General features: G+C 41.1%; 1 protein-coding gene across 5 annotated transcripts in view; it reads left to right on the top strand.

Moving 5' to 3' along the window:
• Window positions 1-17,494, top strand: part of sppl2 (signal peptide peptidase-like 2) — a 55,218-nt gene that overhangs the window by 22,588 nt on the left and 15,136 nt on the right. For all 5 annotated transcript variants that reach the window (XR_009646170.1, XM_060846027.1, XM_060846029.1 and 2 more), the window contains exons 9-13: window positions 8,112-8,193; window positions 10,814-10,888; window positions 12,829-12,891; window positions 15,444-15,543; window positions 16,198-16,275. Coding sequence is in view for 4 of the 5 variants with exons in the window: in XM_060846027.1 (XP_060702010.1) it covers window positions 8,112-8,193; window positions 10,814-10,888; window positions 12,829-12,891; window positions 15,444-15,543; window positions 16,198-16,275 (398 nt within the window). In the remaining variant the exon portion in view is untranslated. The remainder of the gene's footprint in view (window positions 1-8,111; window positions 8,194-10,813; window positions 10,889-12,828; window positions 12,892-15,443; window positions 15,544-16,197; window positions 16,276-17,494) is intronic.

The following is a 17,494-nucleotide window of genomic DNA, read 5'->3' as shown; positions in this document are numbered from 1 at the left end:
ACTATGCGCAAAATTATACATATCCATAAGTGGGTCAACCAATATTCCTGTAAATTCTTTATAGAATTCAGCTTGAAAACCATCCGGGCCCGGTGCTTTTACGCTCTGAAGTTGCCTAATTGCCTCAAGTATTTCTTGGACTGTTAAAGGGATATTTAGGGCCGACACCTGTTCCGGAGTCAGGCCCGGGAAGGTCAAATTTTTAAAAAATGACTGCATCCTCCTAATCCTATCTTCACAATCCTGCGATCTATATAGTTCAGAATAAAATTCTTTAAAGGTCGCATTGATCTTTTTATGATCATAAGTCAGGGTACCTGTACTTTCCTTGATGGTCGGAATAGTTTGAGGGGCTTTCTTTTTCTTTGCAAGAAATGCTAAGTATCTACCCGGTTTGTCGCCATATTCATATAATCTTTGTTTCGCAAATAATATTTCCCTTTTAGCCGTTTGAGTAAGCGCGGTGTTTAAAGCTGTCCTAAGAGCTGTAATCCTCTGCAATTTTGTGATAGAAGGTCTATCAGCGTATGCTGTTTCGGCTGCTTTTAGGCGAGCTTCGAGCAGACGCTGTTGCTCTCCCTTCATTTTCCTCTGGGTCGCTGAATAGGAGATGATCAAACCTCGTGCATAAGCTTTGATGGTCTCCCACATCATTGACGGATTGCTAGCCGTACCAGTATTAATTTCTAAAAAAGTTTTAAGTTCTTGGGAGAAATACTTTAAAAATTTGCTATCTTTTATCAGGAAGGGGTCCATACGCCAATGCCGAGCAGATGTCCCATTGTTCTTTACCTTAGTTTCCATGTATACAGCGGCATGGTCAGAGATTGCTATAGTACCTATTTTACAGGTTGCTATAGAGTTTAGAAAAATCGATGGGGCAAAAAACATATCAATTCTTGTGTGACATTTATGTGGATTAGAGTAGAAAGAAAAATCTCTACCCTGTGGATGGAGACATCTCCATACATCTACCAATCCTAATTCTTTATTCAGGTCCGCCAGTTGTCTAGATCTAGGAGATACTCCAACGGCACTCTTGGGAATCCTGTCTATTTCCGGATCCATAATACAATTAAAGTCTCCCCCTATAATTGTATGACGGGCACCAAAGGCCATCAGTTTTGAAAAAGCTTCCATTATGAATTTAAAGGGGTGTGCCGGGGGGCAGTATACATTTAAAATCCCATATTCCTCTCCATTTATGAGGGCTTTAATCAAAATATATCGTCCAGATTCGTCTTTTATCTGATTTAGAATTTTCAAAGGGAAGTTCTTCCGGACAAGGATAACGACTCCCCTGCTTTTTGAATTAAAAGAGGAAAAAAAGGCCTGATCAAATCCGCCCTGTCGTAATTTTAAGTGTTCTTTATCCGACAGGTGTGTCTCCTGTAGGAGAGCTATATCAACTCTCTCCTTAAGATTTGATAATATTTTCTTCCTTTTAACTGGCGAATTACTCCCCCTGACATTCCAGGTGCACCACTTAACCGACTGTTCAGCCATAATCATCTGGACAGATCCGAGACCCCTCGGGAGGGGAAACCCTATCTAGAACATCCCGAGCATGGAGCATACAAGATTTACAAAAGTAAAGATTCTCTGATACACTCAAAACAATATAACAAAAAACTCTTTCTAAGTATAAAAAATATAAAACATTCCGAATTGGAGATTTTCTCCCTTGTTCCCAGGGAGCGTCACTTCCTCTCCCAAAGTCCATCTTACCCTCTTCCAACCAGTGCCCCACCCTTGACCCAGGTGTTCCTCAATAAAATGAGGAGAATTCAAACATAATATAAAGCTAGAGTTAACAGTGAACACCCCACCCCCACCCACACCCACATCTAAATATATTTGAGAATATTAATACCATATATAACTATAAGATTACAATCTCAACATGTAATACTTAAATATAATACCACAAAATAACAGGGGAAAGAAAAACAACCCCGCTCCTAAAAACAGAAGTAAAATAGAATAAGGTAACCACCTCTCCCCATCAACATTAACCAAACGCCCCAACATATATATATATATACATACACACATAGGGGGAAAGATAAGAAAAGATGAAGGGATGTAAACCAAAATAATGGGAAAGGCAGACCAGCGTCCACAATCTCTTACAGTTTATTTAAGAGAGTCCAAGAATTCCTTAGCCTTCTCCGGTGATCCGAAGTTATATATGGATCCTTCGTGGCTAAGGCGTAGCGTCGCTGGATATCGTAAGGAGTACTGGATATTTAAGTCCCTTAAACGCTTCTTCGCCTCATCGAATGCCTTCCTCTTTCGGACCAAAGCTGGGGAGAAGTCCTGGAACAGCATGATCCTGGATCCTTTGTGGGTCATAGCTTGGGGATCTTTTCCCAGATTTCTTGAGGCTTCCAGGAGCATCTGCCTCTCCCTATAGCTCTGCAGCTGGAACAGGACCGGGCGTGGGCGCTGGGTTGAGCCGGGCCCACGTACTGTGACCCGGTAGGCCCATTCTACCCTTACCTGGCCTGATCCATTATGCAGATTTAAAAGTTGTGGCAGCCAATGCTCTAAGAATGCTGTCAGCTGACCTCCCTCTTCCTGCTCGGGCAGGCCCAACAACCGAATATTTTTTCTACGACATCGATTTTCGAGGTCATCAATGTGGTTTTCTAGGTTCTGGACTCGATTCTCGAGAAAACGGATGTGGTCGGCTGTTGATTTTATCCCAGTCTCTGAGGCTGCGGCCTTCGACTCCACCTCTCTGACTCGGCACTCCAATTCCTGAATGTCTCTGCCCTGCTTCTGCAGCTCGGCTGATAGTGCTTCTCTGCTCTGCCGAGACTCATCGATAAAAGCATCAATCTTCGCCTCCCACCTGGCAAACATCTCCTCAAAGCTCATCTTCATTGGTAAATCTCCTGAAGTAGCTGAAGACACCTTTGTTGCAGCTGAAGAGGGAGAGGGTGGGGGAGGGGTCCCTGCTTTCTTAGAGCCGCCTGTTCCCTTCCCTTTACTCATTTTCCAGCTAGTATTAGACTATTTAAATGTACTAATAGGTAACTATTTAAGGTTAACAACTATTATAAATGGTTTAGTGAGTGTGGTGGGGGTGGATAGCCCACTTTTCCCAAGTTTTGGGTAGAGCACTGTGGACTCAGTCTTGCTGGGTCGCCGCCATCTTGGATCCCTCCAAGTCATTTATAACAATCACCAAGAGCAGAGGTCCCAGAACCAATCGCTGCTGAACACCACTGGTCGTGGAGCTCCAGACTGAATACTTTCTACCTACCACCAGCCTCTATCTTCTATGGGCCAGCCAATTCTGTATCCAGACAGCCAGAATCCCCTGTTTCCCATGTCTCCTTACTTTCTGAATAAGCCTACCATGGGAAACCTTATTGAATGCTTTGCTAAAATCCATGTATACCACATCTACTGCTCTATCTTCATCAACATGTTTTGTCATATCCTCAAAGAATTCAATAAGGTTTGTGAGGCATGACGTCCCCCTTACCAAGCCATGCTGACTATCTCTAATCAAACTGTGGTCTTCCAAGTAATCATAAATCCTGTCTCTGAGAATCCTTTCCAACAATTTGCCCACCACTGACTGGTCTGTAATTCCCTGGATTATTCCTATTCCCTTTCTCAAACAAGGGAATAACATTTGCCACCCTCCATCTGGCACTACTCCAGTGGACAGTAAGGATGCAAAGATCATCGCCAAAGGTGCAGCAATCTCTTCCTTCACTCCCTGTAGTAACCTTGGATATGTTCCATCTGGCCCAGGGGACTTATCTATCCTTATGTTTTTCAAAATTGTCAGCACATCCTCCTTCCTGACATCAAACGGTTTAGTATATCAGTCTGTTTCATGTTGTCCTTACAAACGTCAAGGTCCAACTCAGTAGTGAGTACTGAAGCAAATTATTCATTAAGGACCTTCGCTACTTCCTTCAACTCCAGGTACAAATTCACTCCACTATCGCTGATTGGCCCTACCCTTGCACTGGCCATACTCTTATTCCTCACATAAGTGTGGAATGTCTTAGGGTTTCCTTAAACCTACCAGCTAAAGCTTTTTCATGCCCTCTTCTACCTCTCCTAATTCCATTCTTCAGTTCTTTCCTGGCTACCTTGTAATCCTCTAAAACCCTGTCTGACCTTTGCCTGTTCGACCTTAAGTAAGTTTCCTTTTTCCTCTTGACTAGATGTTCCACATCCCTTGTCATCCAAGATTCTTTCAACCTCCCATCCCTTCTTTGTCTCAGTGGGACAAATCTGTCTAGCATGATCAGCAAGTGCTTCCTAAAAACCTCCACTTTTCTGTTTTGCATTTCCCTGAAAACATCCGATCCCAGTTTGGGTGCCCCAGTTCCTTCCTAGGAGCATTGTAATTCCCCCTCCCCCAATTAAGTACTTTCCCATATCGTCTGCTGCCATCTCTATAGTAAAGGTCAGGAGGTTGTGATCACTATCACCAAACTGCTTTCCCACCAAGAGATCAAACACCTGGAAAAATAACTCCCAATTACGTGACTGCTCCTTGCCTGTTTCTGACTTCCACTCATACTGACTCTGTCGACAAACCCTCCTCAATGACCTTCTTTTCTGCAGCTATGATACTATCCCTGATTAGCAATGCCACTCCTCCACCTCTTTTACACTCTGCTACCCCCACCCCCGACCACCACAACCACCATCATCACCACTCCTTTTGAAGCATCTAAACCCTGGAATAGCCAACAACCATTCCTGTCCCTGTGATAGCCAAGTCTCCATAATGGCTACAACATCATAATTCCGAATACTGATCCATGATCCAAAATCTTCTGATTTACTTTTGAGCATGTTGCCTGCTTTTGCTTTTTCTGTTAGAATCATAGTCATATAGCATGGACACAAACCAGTTGGTCCAATTATTCCATGCTGAACATGCTCCCAAGCCAAACTAGACCCACACGTCTGCATTTAGAATTAGAACTCCTGAGTGTGGATACAGGCCATTCGGCCCAACAAGTCCACACCGACCCTCCGAAGAGTATCCAACCCAGACCCATTACCCTACATTTTCCTTTGACTAATGCACCTCACCTACACATCCCTGAAAACTATGGACAATTTAGCTCGGTCAATTCACCTAACCTATCCGGGTTCACCTAAATTGAACCCAGGTTCCTGGCGCCGTGAGGCAGCAGTGCTGACCACTGAGCCACCGTGCTGGATTTGTCCCGAATCCCTCCAAACCTTTCCTATTCATTTATCGATCCAAATGTCTTGTAAATGTTATAACTGTACCTGCATCCACGATTTCCCCAGGCAGTTCATTCCACACACTAACCACTCTGTATAGCAAAAAATACTTGTCCCTTATGTCCTTTTCAAATCTTTTTTCTCTCACCTTAAAAAAAAAGCCCCTAGTTTTGAATTCCCCCACCATAGGGAAATGATCTTTTGCCCTTTGCCTTGTTTATACCCCTCATGATTTTATGACCTCTATTAGGTCCCCCCTTGACTCTTTTGCTCCGGTGGGAAAAGTCCCAGCTTTTCCTATTTTTATAACTCAATCCCTCCACTCCTGGCAACGTTCTGGTAAATCCTTTAGACAATAGACAATAGGTGCAGAAGTAGGCCATTCAGCCCTTCGAGCCTGCACCACCATTCAATATGATCATGGCTGATCATTCCTAATCAGTATCCACTTCCTGCCTTATCTCCATAACCCTTGATTCCACTATCCTTGAGAGCTCTATCCAACTCTTTCTTAAATGAATCCAGAGACTGGGCCTCCACTGCCCTCTGGGGCAGAGCATTCCACACAGCCACCACTCTCTGGGTGAAGAAGTTTCTCCTCATCTCTGTCCTAAATGGTCTACCCCATATTTTTAAGTTGTGTCCTCTGGTTCAGCACTCACCCATCAGCGGAAACATGTTTCCTGCCTCCAGAGTGTCCAATCCTTTAATAATCTTACATGTCTCAATCAGATCCCCCTCTCAGTCTTCTAGACTCAAGGGTATACAAGCCCAGTCGCTTCAGTTTTTCAGTGTAAGGTAATCCCGCCGTTCCAGGAATTGACCTCATGAACCTACACTGCACTCCCTCAATAGCCAAAATGTCTTTCCTCAAATTTGGAGACCAGAACTGCACACAGTACTCCAGGTGTGGTCTCACCAGGGCCCTGTACAGCTGCAGAAGCATCTCTTTGCATCTATATTCAATTCCTCTTGTTATGAAGGCCAGCATGCTATTAGCCTTCTTCACTACCTGCTGTACCTGCATGCTTGCCTTCATTGACTGGTGTACAAGAACACCCAGATCTCTCTGTACTGCCCCTTTACTGAAATTAATTCCGTTGAGGTCGTAATCTGCCTTCCTGTTCTTGCCACCAAAGTGAACTCTGTCCAATTTAATGATATCCTTCCTGTAATACGGTGACCAGAACTCCCCACACTACACCAGAAGAGGCCTGAACATGACGTCCCAACTCCAATACTCAGAGGTCTGAGTAATGAAGGCAAGCATGCTAAATGCCTTTTTAACCATCCTGTCTGCCTGTAATGCAAATTTCAAAGAATTATGTACCTGAACTATTAAGTCTCTGTTCTGCAACACTGCTCAGGGCCCTACCATTGATTGTGTAAGTCCTCCCCTTCATTTTTTTACCAAAATGCAATACCGTGCATTTATCCAAATTAAACTTCAACTGCCACACCTCAGCCCATTGATCCAAATGACCAAAATCACTTTGTAATCTTAGATATCCTTCTTCACTATCCACTAAGCCACCAATTTTGGTGTAATCTGTAAACTTACTAACCATGCCTCCTATATTCTCATCCAAATCATTTATATAAATGACAACCAAAAGTGGACCCAGTGCCAATCCTTTTGGAGCACTGCTGGTCTCAGGTCTCCAGTCTGCAAAACAACCCTCCACCACAGCCTCGTCCAGCAGCTACTATTAGGACAATTTTGTACTCAATTGGCATGTTCACCCTGAATCTAATTACTAATTGGTCTACTATGTTGAACCTTGTCAAAAGCTTTTCTAAAGTCCAATTAAACCATGTCTACCGCTCTGCGCTCATCAGTCTTTTTGGTTACTTCCTCAGAAAACTCAATCAAGTTTGTGAAACATGATTTTCCTTGCACAAAACATACTGACTATCTCTAATCATTCCTTATCTCTCCAAATGCCTCCAATTCCTGTCTGTCAGAATCACCTCCAACACCTTACCCACCACCAATGTCAGGCTCACTGGTCTGTTGTTCCCAGGCTTCTCCTCACAGCCTTTCTTAAATAAAGGCACAACATTAGGCACCCTCCAGTCTTCCAACACCTCACCCATGGTTATAGATGATACATATATCTCTGCTAGGGGCCCTGCAATTTCTTCCCTGACTTCCCACAATCTCCTGCTCCTATTTAAATGCTGAATATTCAAGTTCTGATAAAATTAGCTAATTTGTTTCCTACACAAATTGCTTCAGACTGCTAGCATTTACAAGTTTTAGCTTTTTGTTAATCTTTGAGTTAAACTATTATTGCTTGTCCCTGTTTGCGTTACTGATTTTGGAATTGCGTGGAGTGAATATTTGTGTTTTAATTCTTATCCCAATATGTGAGCGTTCTTAGCTGTGTAAAGGTGATTTTAAACCACTCCTGCACAAAGGGCTTTCATGTATTGAGTGTCTATCTCCTATTTGCATCATGTTATTTTACGTTTAAAATTGCAATATTCAGATTTATACACTAGTGTTCACTGTCTAATATGTATGCCTAAATTCTCACCCTAGTTTATTCACTGATTACCACACTATATCTATTACCCACTTGTGTTGATTTGTGCTATTTTAAGAAAAGATGCAGATGTTTTTTGATAATTAGATATTTCACAATTTCTGGTTTTATTTGTTTAATCTTAAGTAAAAACTGAATTATTTAAAACTTCTGCTTTCAAAATTTACCAAAGATGTCTTTAAATGGACATTCTGAATAAATGGTTTATACTAATGAATCTTCAGCATAAGCCATCATTATTACGATGTATCATGGTGCATTGCTACATTTTTGGGTCAATGATTTATTGCACAGTCTTTGAGATACTGAATGGATTCTGTTTCACAGATGGGCCTGGGTTTTGCAGGATACTCTGGGAATTGCCTTTTGCCTTTACATGTTGAAAACAATCCGACTCCCAACTTTTAAGGTACTGTGTCTTGAGTTCTGTTGCATGAATACAAATGGTTATGATATAATATTTACATTTAAAGTTTGGATAGTTAGAATCAAAACTGTATTTATGTCTATATGTGACCCATTGACAGTGATGTCCAGACTGGCTGAAAGGATATCTATAACAACAATCTCCTGGCTGCTTATGCGTTATCAGAATGTATTTTCCCTGATGCAATTTACTTTTTAGATACTTCAGGTTCATTATTGGTGGTGGGGGACTTTCATGGACTTCTTACATATTGTCTCCACATCTTTTACATTGTGTTTCAGTTATGAGGTCGCAACTTGTTTCAGCTTATCCTAGCCAGTCAGATTGGTTGAGTTTTGGGGGGATAAAGCTGAGTTATTAATCTGTACAGTGTCTCAGGAAGGTCAGAAGTGGAGTACATGCTGATGATTGCACGATGTCAGCACCATTCATAACACCTCGGGCACTGGAGCAGTCCATGTCCAATGTAGCAAGGTCTGGACAACATTAAGGCTCTGGATGATAAGTGACAATTAACTTCTCAAGTGCTTGGCAATTACTATCTCAAGCATGAAAATCCAATCACCGCCACTTGATATTCAATGGTGTTGCCATTGCTGAATTCTCCATTATCAACATCTCAGGCATTCTCAGTGAACAGAAACTGAATTGGATGAGCTGTACAGGTACCTTGGCTACAAGAACAGGTCAGAGATTAGTTATTCTGCAGTGAGTAACTTACTGTCTCACTTCCCAAAACCTATCCATCATCTACAAGGCACAAGACACAAGTTTGATGGAATACTGTCCTCTTTCCTTGATGAATGCACTTCCAAAAACACTCAAAAGCTCAATAACATTGAGGACAAAGCAGCTTGCTTAATCGGCAGCCCACAAGACCAGCAGACACAGGAGCACTGTTGCCTGGAAACTCCCCTCTGCCTTGGAACTAGATCACTTGCTGGTTTGAAGACTGGAGCTTCTTTCCTAACAGCACTGTGTTCTTGGAATATGTGCTGCAGCGGTTCGAGAGTGTGGTTTGCTACCATCTTTTCCAGAGCAATAAAGGATGAGCAATAAATTATGGCCTAATCGGTGACATCCACTTCCCATGAATTTAAAAGAAGTCCAAAATTCTTGGTCTCTTTTTTGATAAATAGATTTTTTTTCTTGAATATTCTCATTGACAGTTCCTCCATAGTTCTCTTAAGGGAATTCCAAGTGTTCACATCCTTTTCAGAGAATAAACTTTCTCTACGTCAATCCAAAATGACTGACAATTTAGTCAGTAGGGCATTTTCCTAGCATCCATTCTGTTGAGAGCTTTAAGATTTTTTTATTTCAACAAGATCACCTCTTATTCTACACATCTTCTAGCCTGGGATTCCAACGGCCTGAGATTCGGCAGCTCCCATGTTGCTTTCTGCAACAGTGAACCATGTGGTTCCTGTCTTTTCCTCCACCTTGGGAACCCATGAGTCGTGAATTGAACAAAGATGGACTTTGTCTTAATTTTACTTTATATATGATTTCTGTTATTAATATTGGTGCTGGAGTATAGCAACTTAAAACACTTTTCACTGCATTTTGTTTTGTACAAATACAAGTGACAATAAATTACCTATCCTGTTGTGTAAACTCTAGGGTCTGATCAATCGATCAACCTGATCTCAGAAAATCCTCTCGTCCCAGAAATCAGTCCTTGAATGAATCTTTGTTGCATGCTCTTCGAGTCATGATATCCTGTTAGCATTTGCTTTTGTAATTGCTTGCTATACCTACATGTTAACTGTTGTGATTCCATATTTGCTGTCAGATTTTCAGAAACTCTTAAATATTCTGAAAATAAAGTGTGATATCAGGATCTGGAACATTTACTTCTATTATAAAAACAGAAAATGCAGGTAATAATCAGCAAGTTAAGCAGCATCCATTGACAGAGATAATATTTCGGATTGAATTTCTGATGAAAGATCTACCAGTTTAAATCTATTAAAAGCCTGTTACATGTTGCAGTAATTTACACTTACACTGCTAGATGGCGCTAACTGCAAATTCTCAGCCAGTGCTGACCTGTTAACATTGAAGGTCAGCGTCCCTGTGTATCCAACACTACTGCTTATGCTTCCACACTTTGCCGTACCTCACCGTGGATAGTTGGACTGCCTCATCTCTGGCAAGTGTGCACTTACTTTAGACCAATCTGTTGTCACATATATAAAGAAACATATAACAATGACACTAACACTTTAAAAATTCAGCCAGGGAGCTGTGACCCAGTGGAAAGCTGAGATCTGAAATGTAATTAATAAAGGAAGGATAAACTTATTATCTAATTAAAATTCTGTAACCCACAGTCACTTGTTTCACCACAAAACATTCCATATTTCTTTGAATTTGTTGACAGCTGCTTGATCCGTGCTGATAGGCTGGACTGGCAGTGAAGCAGGTTACTGATTTGACATATTAACCTTTTAATTGGTTTCAATATTAACTATTTATAGATTCTTCTGATGTTTATATTTAACTTTAAGCATAAATTTTTCAGACCTTAATGGTGTTTGTACTGAACTTTAGTATTAACTGTTTCTGGACTTTAATGGTACTCTCTTGTTTTAACCAGGCTTGCACATTACTGCTCACGGTTCTCTTTGTGTATGATATATTTTTTGTCTCTGTCACACCATACCTTACACAGGTAAGCTGAAAAATGGGTTGCCTGTAGAATGTTTAATATTTAAATAGCAAAGATAAATTACTTTGCAGTTTGTTTTTGAGACTGAGAGTTTGACTTTGATTCTGCATACAACTCTATATTGAACTATGTAAATAAGTAGGTTACTATTGGTTAATGGTATTCAGGAACCAAATTTTGGCAGTCACCAATTGGTGCAACGGATTAAACACTGGCCTCTATCTCTGACTTTGGGATCTAATCCAGCCTGGACAAATAGTTCTGTCTAGAACATTTCTGTCTGCTGACTATGGGGACCCTCTATGAAATTATTGCCCAATTAAAGTGGGCAAGAAAGGCAAAAAGCTTTATTTTGGTCGGGAGTAGGCCATTTATCACCTCAAGCCTGCTCCACCATTTGGAGATTGTGGCTCATCTGTGCCGAACTCCATTTACCTGTCTTTGGCCCATACCTCTTTATGCCTTTGTTTAACAAAAACATGCCTCAAATTTAAAATTAACAACGGTTCTCTTGTCCACTGCCATTGTGAAAGAGAGTTACAAATATTTACCATCCTTTTGTGTGTAGAAGTGCTTCCTAATATCTCTCCTGAATGGCCTGGCCCTAATTCTCAAACCTTGCCCCCGATTCTAGAATTTTCAACCATTGGAAATAGTTAATCTTTATCTACCCTATCTCTTCCTCTTAATATCTTGAAGACATCGATCAGATCACCCCTAACTTTCTAAATTTTAGAGAAAACAGCCCTTAGCTCTCCTCATCTTAACCCGGAAATCCAGGTGTCATTCATATAAGTCTACATTGTACTCCAAAAGGCTAATATATCCTTCTCCATCTGGTCATGGTACTCCAAATGGGGTCTATTCAGGGTTTTGTATAGCTGCAGCATAACTTCTGCATCTTTGGGGTGGCACGATGGCTCAGTGGTTAGTACTGCTGCCTCACAGCACCAGGGTCCCAGGTTTGATTCCAGCCTCAGGCGAGTGTTTGTGTGGAGTTTGCACATTCTCCCCGTGTCTGCATGGGTTTTCTCCGGGTGCTCAGGTTTCCTCCCGTAGTCCAAAGATGTGCAGGTCAGGTGAATTGGCCATGCTAAAGTGCCCATAGTGTTAGGTGCATTAGTCAGAGGGAAATGGGTCTGGCTGGGTTACTCTTCAGAGGGTCGGTGTGGACTTGTTGGGCTGAAAGAGCTATTTACACACAGTAGGGGATCTAATCTCGTTCTCCAGTCCTATAGATACAAAGCCCAGTATTCTATTAGTTTTCTGATTATTGTTTGGACCTGTTTGTGACATTTTAAAGATCCATGCATCTGAACCCCCGAGTCTGTTTGGACATCTGCTGTTTTTAACTCCATACTGTTTAGAAAGTACCGGTCTCTCCTCTTTCAGTCCAAAAGGAATATGTGATAGTGACCAAGTATGTCTGCAGCAATTTGTCCTTCCTTATTTGACGACCAAGCCATATCTTCTGCTTTCATTAAAAAAGAGAGCTTGAGTAGTTTTCATTCCTTTTTAAATGTGACGGCACATGAGCCCCTTTGTAATTCATTTAACTGTGAAATATGAAGAACCATAATTTGGCACAATGCCAGCACCTTTTGCCCTAACTCTTTTAACGTGTGCGATATGTTTGAATCCTAAAAGACACCAGTTAAAAGCTTCCTGCACTTATAAAGGATTTTGTATTGCTCCAGATTTAAAGAAAATATTGGAATAGTTGTGTGTAAAAGAAGCAGCTGAACAATGTTAAGTTATGAACAAGATAATTCTGGGTGCAGTGAGTGGCTGTGAACCGCTGGGAGTGGAGTGGAGAGGAGAATATTATCACCTCACTCTGTGATTTTCTGGCCAAGTTGGTTTTTCAAGATTTCTAAAGGGCACTGAGTTAATTTTTGCAATGAAGCCATATTTCCTAAGAGTGATGAGTTTGTGTGTTTCAGAGCGGGGAGAGTATCATGATGGAGGTTGCTGCTGGTCCTTCTGATTTCTCCACTCAAGAGAAGGTACAGCTGAAGGAATGCTGTCATGTTACTTATTAAAGCCTGCAGTAGCCTTTGCAGTGTTTCTATCAGCAAATAATTAAAATACTGTAATTTTTTTTGTGTTTCATTCTCTCTTCCTTTTGGTTGCCCTCTAGCTACACTGTTGCGTCTGTTTATTGTTAACTGTGTGACCTATTTCTCCAGAACGCTTGCATTTCTTGGTTTTCTTTCCTGATTCATGTCTGTTGATTTTATTCCTTGCAACTGTTTTGCAATATCTTTGAAATATTATGCAAGTATAAGTGATTGAGAGCAGGGGACCACGCACTTGGGATTCTCCTGCTTGAAGTTTTTAACCACTTGACTCCCGTATTTTGTTGTCATGATTTTTATTCTAAGGCTTAAGTTTTAAATCCATATAGTACTCAATCTGTTTTTAAAATTACACTCCTGTTCGAGCAAAGCACTGGAGCGTGAATTGGAACTGGGTTTTTAACTGCATTGAACAGTAATTCTGTTGGCTGCGCTCTTCTCCTGCCATGTTCCAATCAGACTTTGGACGCATTCCTGGGCTATTTCAGGATACGATAAATAGGCTGATCAGTCTCCTCGACAGATCCAAGTGCTATTCTCCTTGAATGTGAGTTGCAACCAAGAAAGAGCTGAATGAAATAGTATCCTTTTAATTCAGGGCCTGCACAAAAAGGTAAAAAGAGGAGTGAGAAAAGTAACCTGGCACATTCAGTCTTTGAGGCCTTTTTTTTCCCTCCTAATAGAAGAGTTTGATCCAGATTTTTCCAGTGTTATTACGGCCACTTTTCTGCTAGAGGTTTGGACACCACTTAGAACACAGAACATTACAGCGCAGTACAGACTCTTCGGCCCTCAGTGATTCCACAAGTCCGTGCAACAATCTGAAGACCGTCTAACCTACGCTATTCCATTCTTGTCCATATGCCTATCCAATGACCATTTAAAAGCCCTTAAAGTTGGCGAGTCTACTACTGTTGCAGACAATGCGTTTCATGCCCCTACTACTCTGAGTAAAGAAACTACCTCTGTCATTTGTCCAATATCTATCACTTCTCAATTTAAAGCGATGTACCCTCATGCTAGCCATCGCCATCTGAGGAAAAAGGCTCTCACTGTCCAATCTAGCTAACCTCTGATTATCTTATATGTCTCAAATAAGTCACCTCTCAACCTTCTTCTCTAACGAAAACAGACTCAAGGCCCTCAGCCTTTCCTCGTAAGACCATCCCTTCATACCAGGCAACACCCTAGTAAATCTCCTCAGAACCCTTTCCAAAGCTTCCACATCATTTCTATAATGAGTTGACCAGAACTATAGGCAATACTCCAAATGTGGCCGTACCAGAGTTTTTTCCAACTGCAGCATGATCTCATGATTCCAAAACTCAATCCTTCTACCAATAAAAGCTAACACACCATATGCCTCCTAATAAAACAATGAGACCCCATTCCCAGAATTTAGGATGGAGCTATAGAAAGACCCTCAAGCAGGAGGAATTAACAGTTTCATCCCAGGGATACATGAGCAGTTCTGGTACGTCTATGTTTTGGACCTGTAATTTTCCCTGCAGTTTTACTTCAGTCTTCCTCTTCTGATTTCTCATTTGAATTTCGTTTTATAGTTGGTACCTTTTGGTTGCCCACCTATCTTGTCATTATTTATTTGGAAGTGAACATTTGCAAAATGAGCTGATTGCACCCGTTATTAAAACTCCATTTAGACCTATTCTTATTCACCATCCATATGGATACATTCAAAATTAGGTCAATTAATTCCTGATGAAGGGCTCATGCCCGAAACGTCGATTCTCCTGCTCCTTGGATGCTGCCTGACCTGCTGTGCTTTTCCAGCAACACATTTTTTTCAGCTCTGATCTCCAGCATCTGCAGTCCTCACTTTCTCCTAGTCAATTAATCCAACCATGGTCATGCAGCATAACTCCAAAATGCTGAGGTCAACAGCTGCCCTGGAAAGAGAAGCTAACTGCAGAGGCATTGATCAAACATGAGGCCTTTCTGGTCTGAGTGGCTCAGCTATTCACTGAACAGCTATTGATGTGCTGGTGGCTTAGCATATTTTGCCTTTGGTTTCTGTGTTTAGATGCAGTAAACTAGCTAATTTCAAAAGATTTTTACAGTTTATTAATTATGAGCCTATTAAGATCTTGTGCTGCTTTTTTAATGGTTACCAATCAATTATCTATTTCTTAAGAGTATTTGCTGTAGAGCAGATTTCTTGATAGGTGTGTTGATGCTTTGTGGGAATGGTAAGATAAAAGGGACATTGCATTTGTCTTTGGATATTGATATTTAACAATAATCTTCTATAACCATTTAGATTCATTTTAAATCTGTCCGAGTCCGGTACTTATATATATCATTGTGTTATCATGTTTTACTACTGTAAATGAACTTGACACCTTTAAAATGTAATCAAATGTAAGAGTCTGGTTATGTGGAAAACAGAATCAAACTTTTCTATCTGATGTAATCAAATTAAACCACTTGCCTCCCTGATGAGACTTCTCTTTTGTTCGCAGCTTCCAATGGTTCTAAAGGTGCCCCGCTTGAATTCATCACCTCTGGCATTGTGTGACCGGCCATTCTCCCTCCTTGGCTTTGGTGATGTCTTAATACCAGGTAAACAAATTCTCAGGATATTCATCTGCTGTAGTCCTTTACCCTAAAACTAGATCTATTCAAATGTTTGATTAATCAATTATAAGAAACTATTGAATTATTTAGGAATTTTTAATTTGTTGGAAATCAGCTTTCCTTTGCATTAGAGCTACTGACTGTTATGCATTTCCCTGGCTACACAAGATCAACATTACTCTCTGTAGGGTGTTCAAAGTTAAAAATCACACAACACCAGGTTATATCCAACAGGTTTAATTGGAAGCACCAGCTTTCGGAGCGCTGCTCCTTCATCAGACGGCCAACCACCTGATGAAGGAGCAGTGCTCCAAAAGCTAGTGCTTCCAATTAAACCTGTTGGATATAACCTGGTGTTGTGTGATTCTTAACTTTGTACACCCCAGTCCAACCACTGGCATCTCCATATCGTCTCTGTAGGGCTTCAGTCTTAAGTAGCTAAAGGACGCCAGTCCCAGTGGAATGCCAGCATCAAGCTTATCAGTCTGTATTAAATTTTTTAAAGATTGTTTTCAAAACAGTTGAGGATAAGACCATTGTGTACGGCCTTCATTTCTGAAATTCTGTTGGATCATTGTTGTAAATTGGAATTTCCTTATCTTATTCCATTGGTAACAACTTCCTTTTTTTACCTTTCAGGAATGTTGGTGGCGTATTGTCACAGGTTTGACATTCAGGCACAGACCCCCCGAATTTATTTTGTGGCTTGCACAATTGGTAAGTGCCAACACTTTCTTTAGCAACAGGAATTTCAGCATATGTATATATTGTATGTATATATATATGCTACACCCATTTAAAGTGATGAGTATTGGTTACAGGGAATAGAAAGAATTTGCTGCAAAGGGGATGGGACAAATTTGGTCCCTCTTTGAAAGAATTGATGCAGGTATGATGAGCTGAATGGCTGCCCGTGCTGCAGATTCATCGATTGTATAAGTAGGTGCACTGTTATTGTCAAACAATTTTAATTATCATACCTTCAGCAAGAATTGCCTTATTATGCAACATTGAAACTCTTACCAGCTGGACTCTTTAACTACATGGAGTTATATGGTTGGTGATGTAAAATACAATGCATAACAAAACTTTGAAACAATCTTTACATGCACTATATGTAATAGAGTCATAGAGATGTACAGCATAGAAACAGACCCTTTGGTCCAACCTGTCCATGCCAACCAGATATCCCAACCCAATCTAGTCCCACCTGCCAGCACCCGATCCATATCTCTCCAAACCCTTCCTATTCATATACCCATCCAAATGCCTTTTAAATGTTGCAATTGTACCAACCTCCACCACTTCTTCTAGCAGCTCATTTCATACACGTACCAACCTCTGCATGCAAAAGTTGCCCCTTAGGTCCCTTTTATATCTTTCCCTTCTCACCGTAAACCTATGCCCACTCGTTCTGGACTCCCCCACCCCAGGAAAAAGACTTTGTCTATTTATCCTATCCATGCCCCTCATAATTTTGTAAACCTCTATAAGGTCACCCCTCAGCCTCTGACACTTCATAGAAAACAACCCCAGCCTGTTCAGCCTCTCCTTGTAGCTCAAATCCTCCAACCCTGTACATCTTGTCTGAACCCTTTCAAGTTTCACAACATCTCTCCAATAGGAAGAAGACCAGAATTGCACGCAACATTCCAACAGTGGCCTAATCAATGTCCTGTACAGCCGCAACATGACTTCCCAACTCCTGTACTCAATACTCTGACTAATAAAGGAAAGCATACCAAATGCCGCCTTCATTACCCTTCTACCTGCGACTCCACTTTCAAGTAGCTATGAACCTGCACTCCAAGGTCTCTTTGTTCAGCAACACTCCCTAGGATCTTACCATTAAGTGTATAAGTCCTGCTAAGATTTGCTTTCCCAAAATGCAGCACCTCGCATTTATCTGAATTAAACTCCATCTGCCATGTCTCGG

The sequence above is a fragment of the Hemiscyllium ocellatum genome, chromosome 28 (assembly GCF_020745735.1).
Source record: "Hemiscyllium ocellatum isolate sHemOce1 chromosome 28, sHemOce1.pat.X.cur, whole genome shotgun sequence".
In the NCBI taxonomy this organism is placed as follows: domain Eukaryota; kingdom Metazoa; phylum Chordata; class Chondrichthyes; order Orectolobiformes; family Hemiscylliidae; genus Hemiscyllium; species Hemiscyllium ocellatum.
Note: the sequence above shows the minus strand (reverse complement) of the source record. Positions and strands in the feature narration are given on the sequence as shown.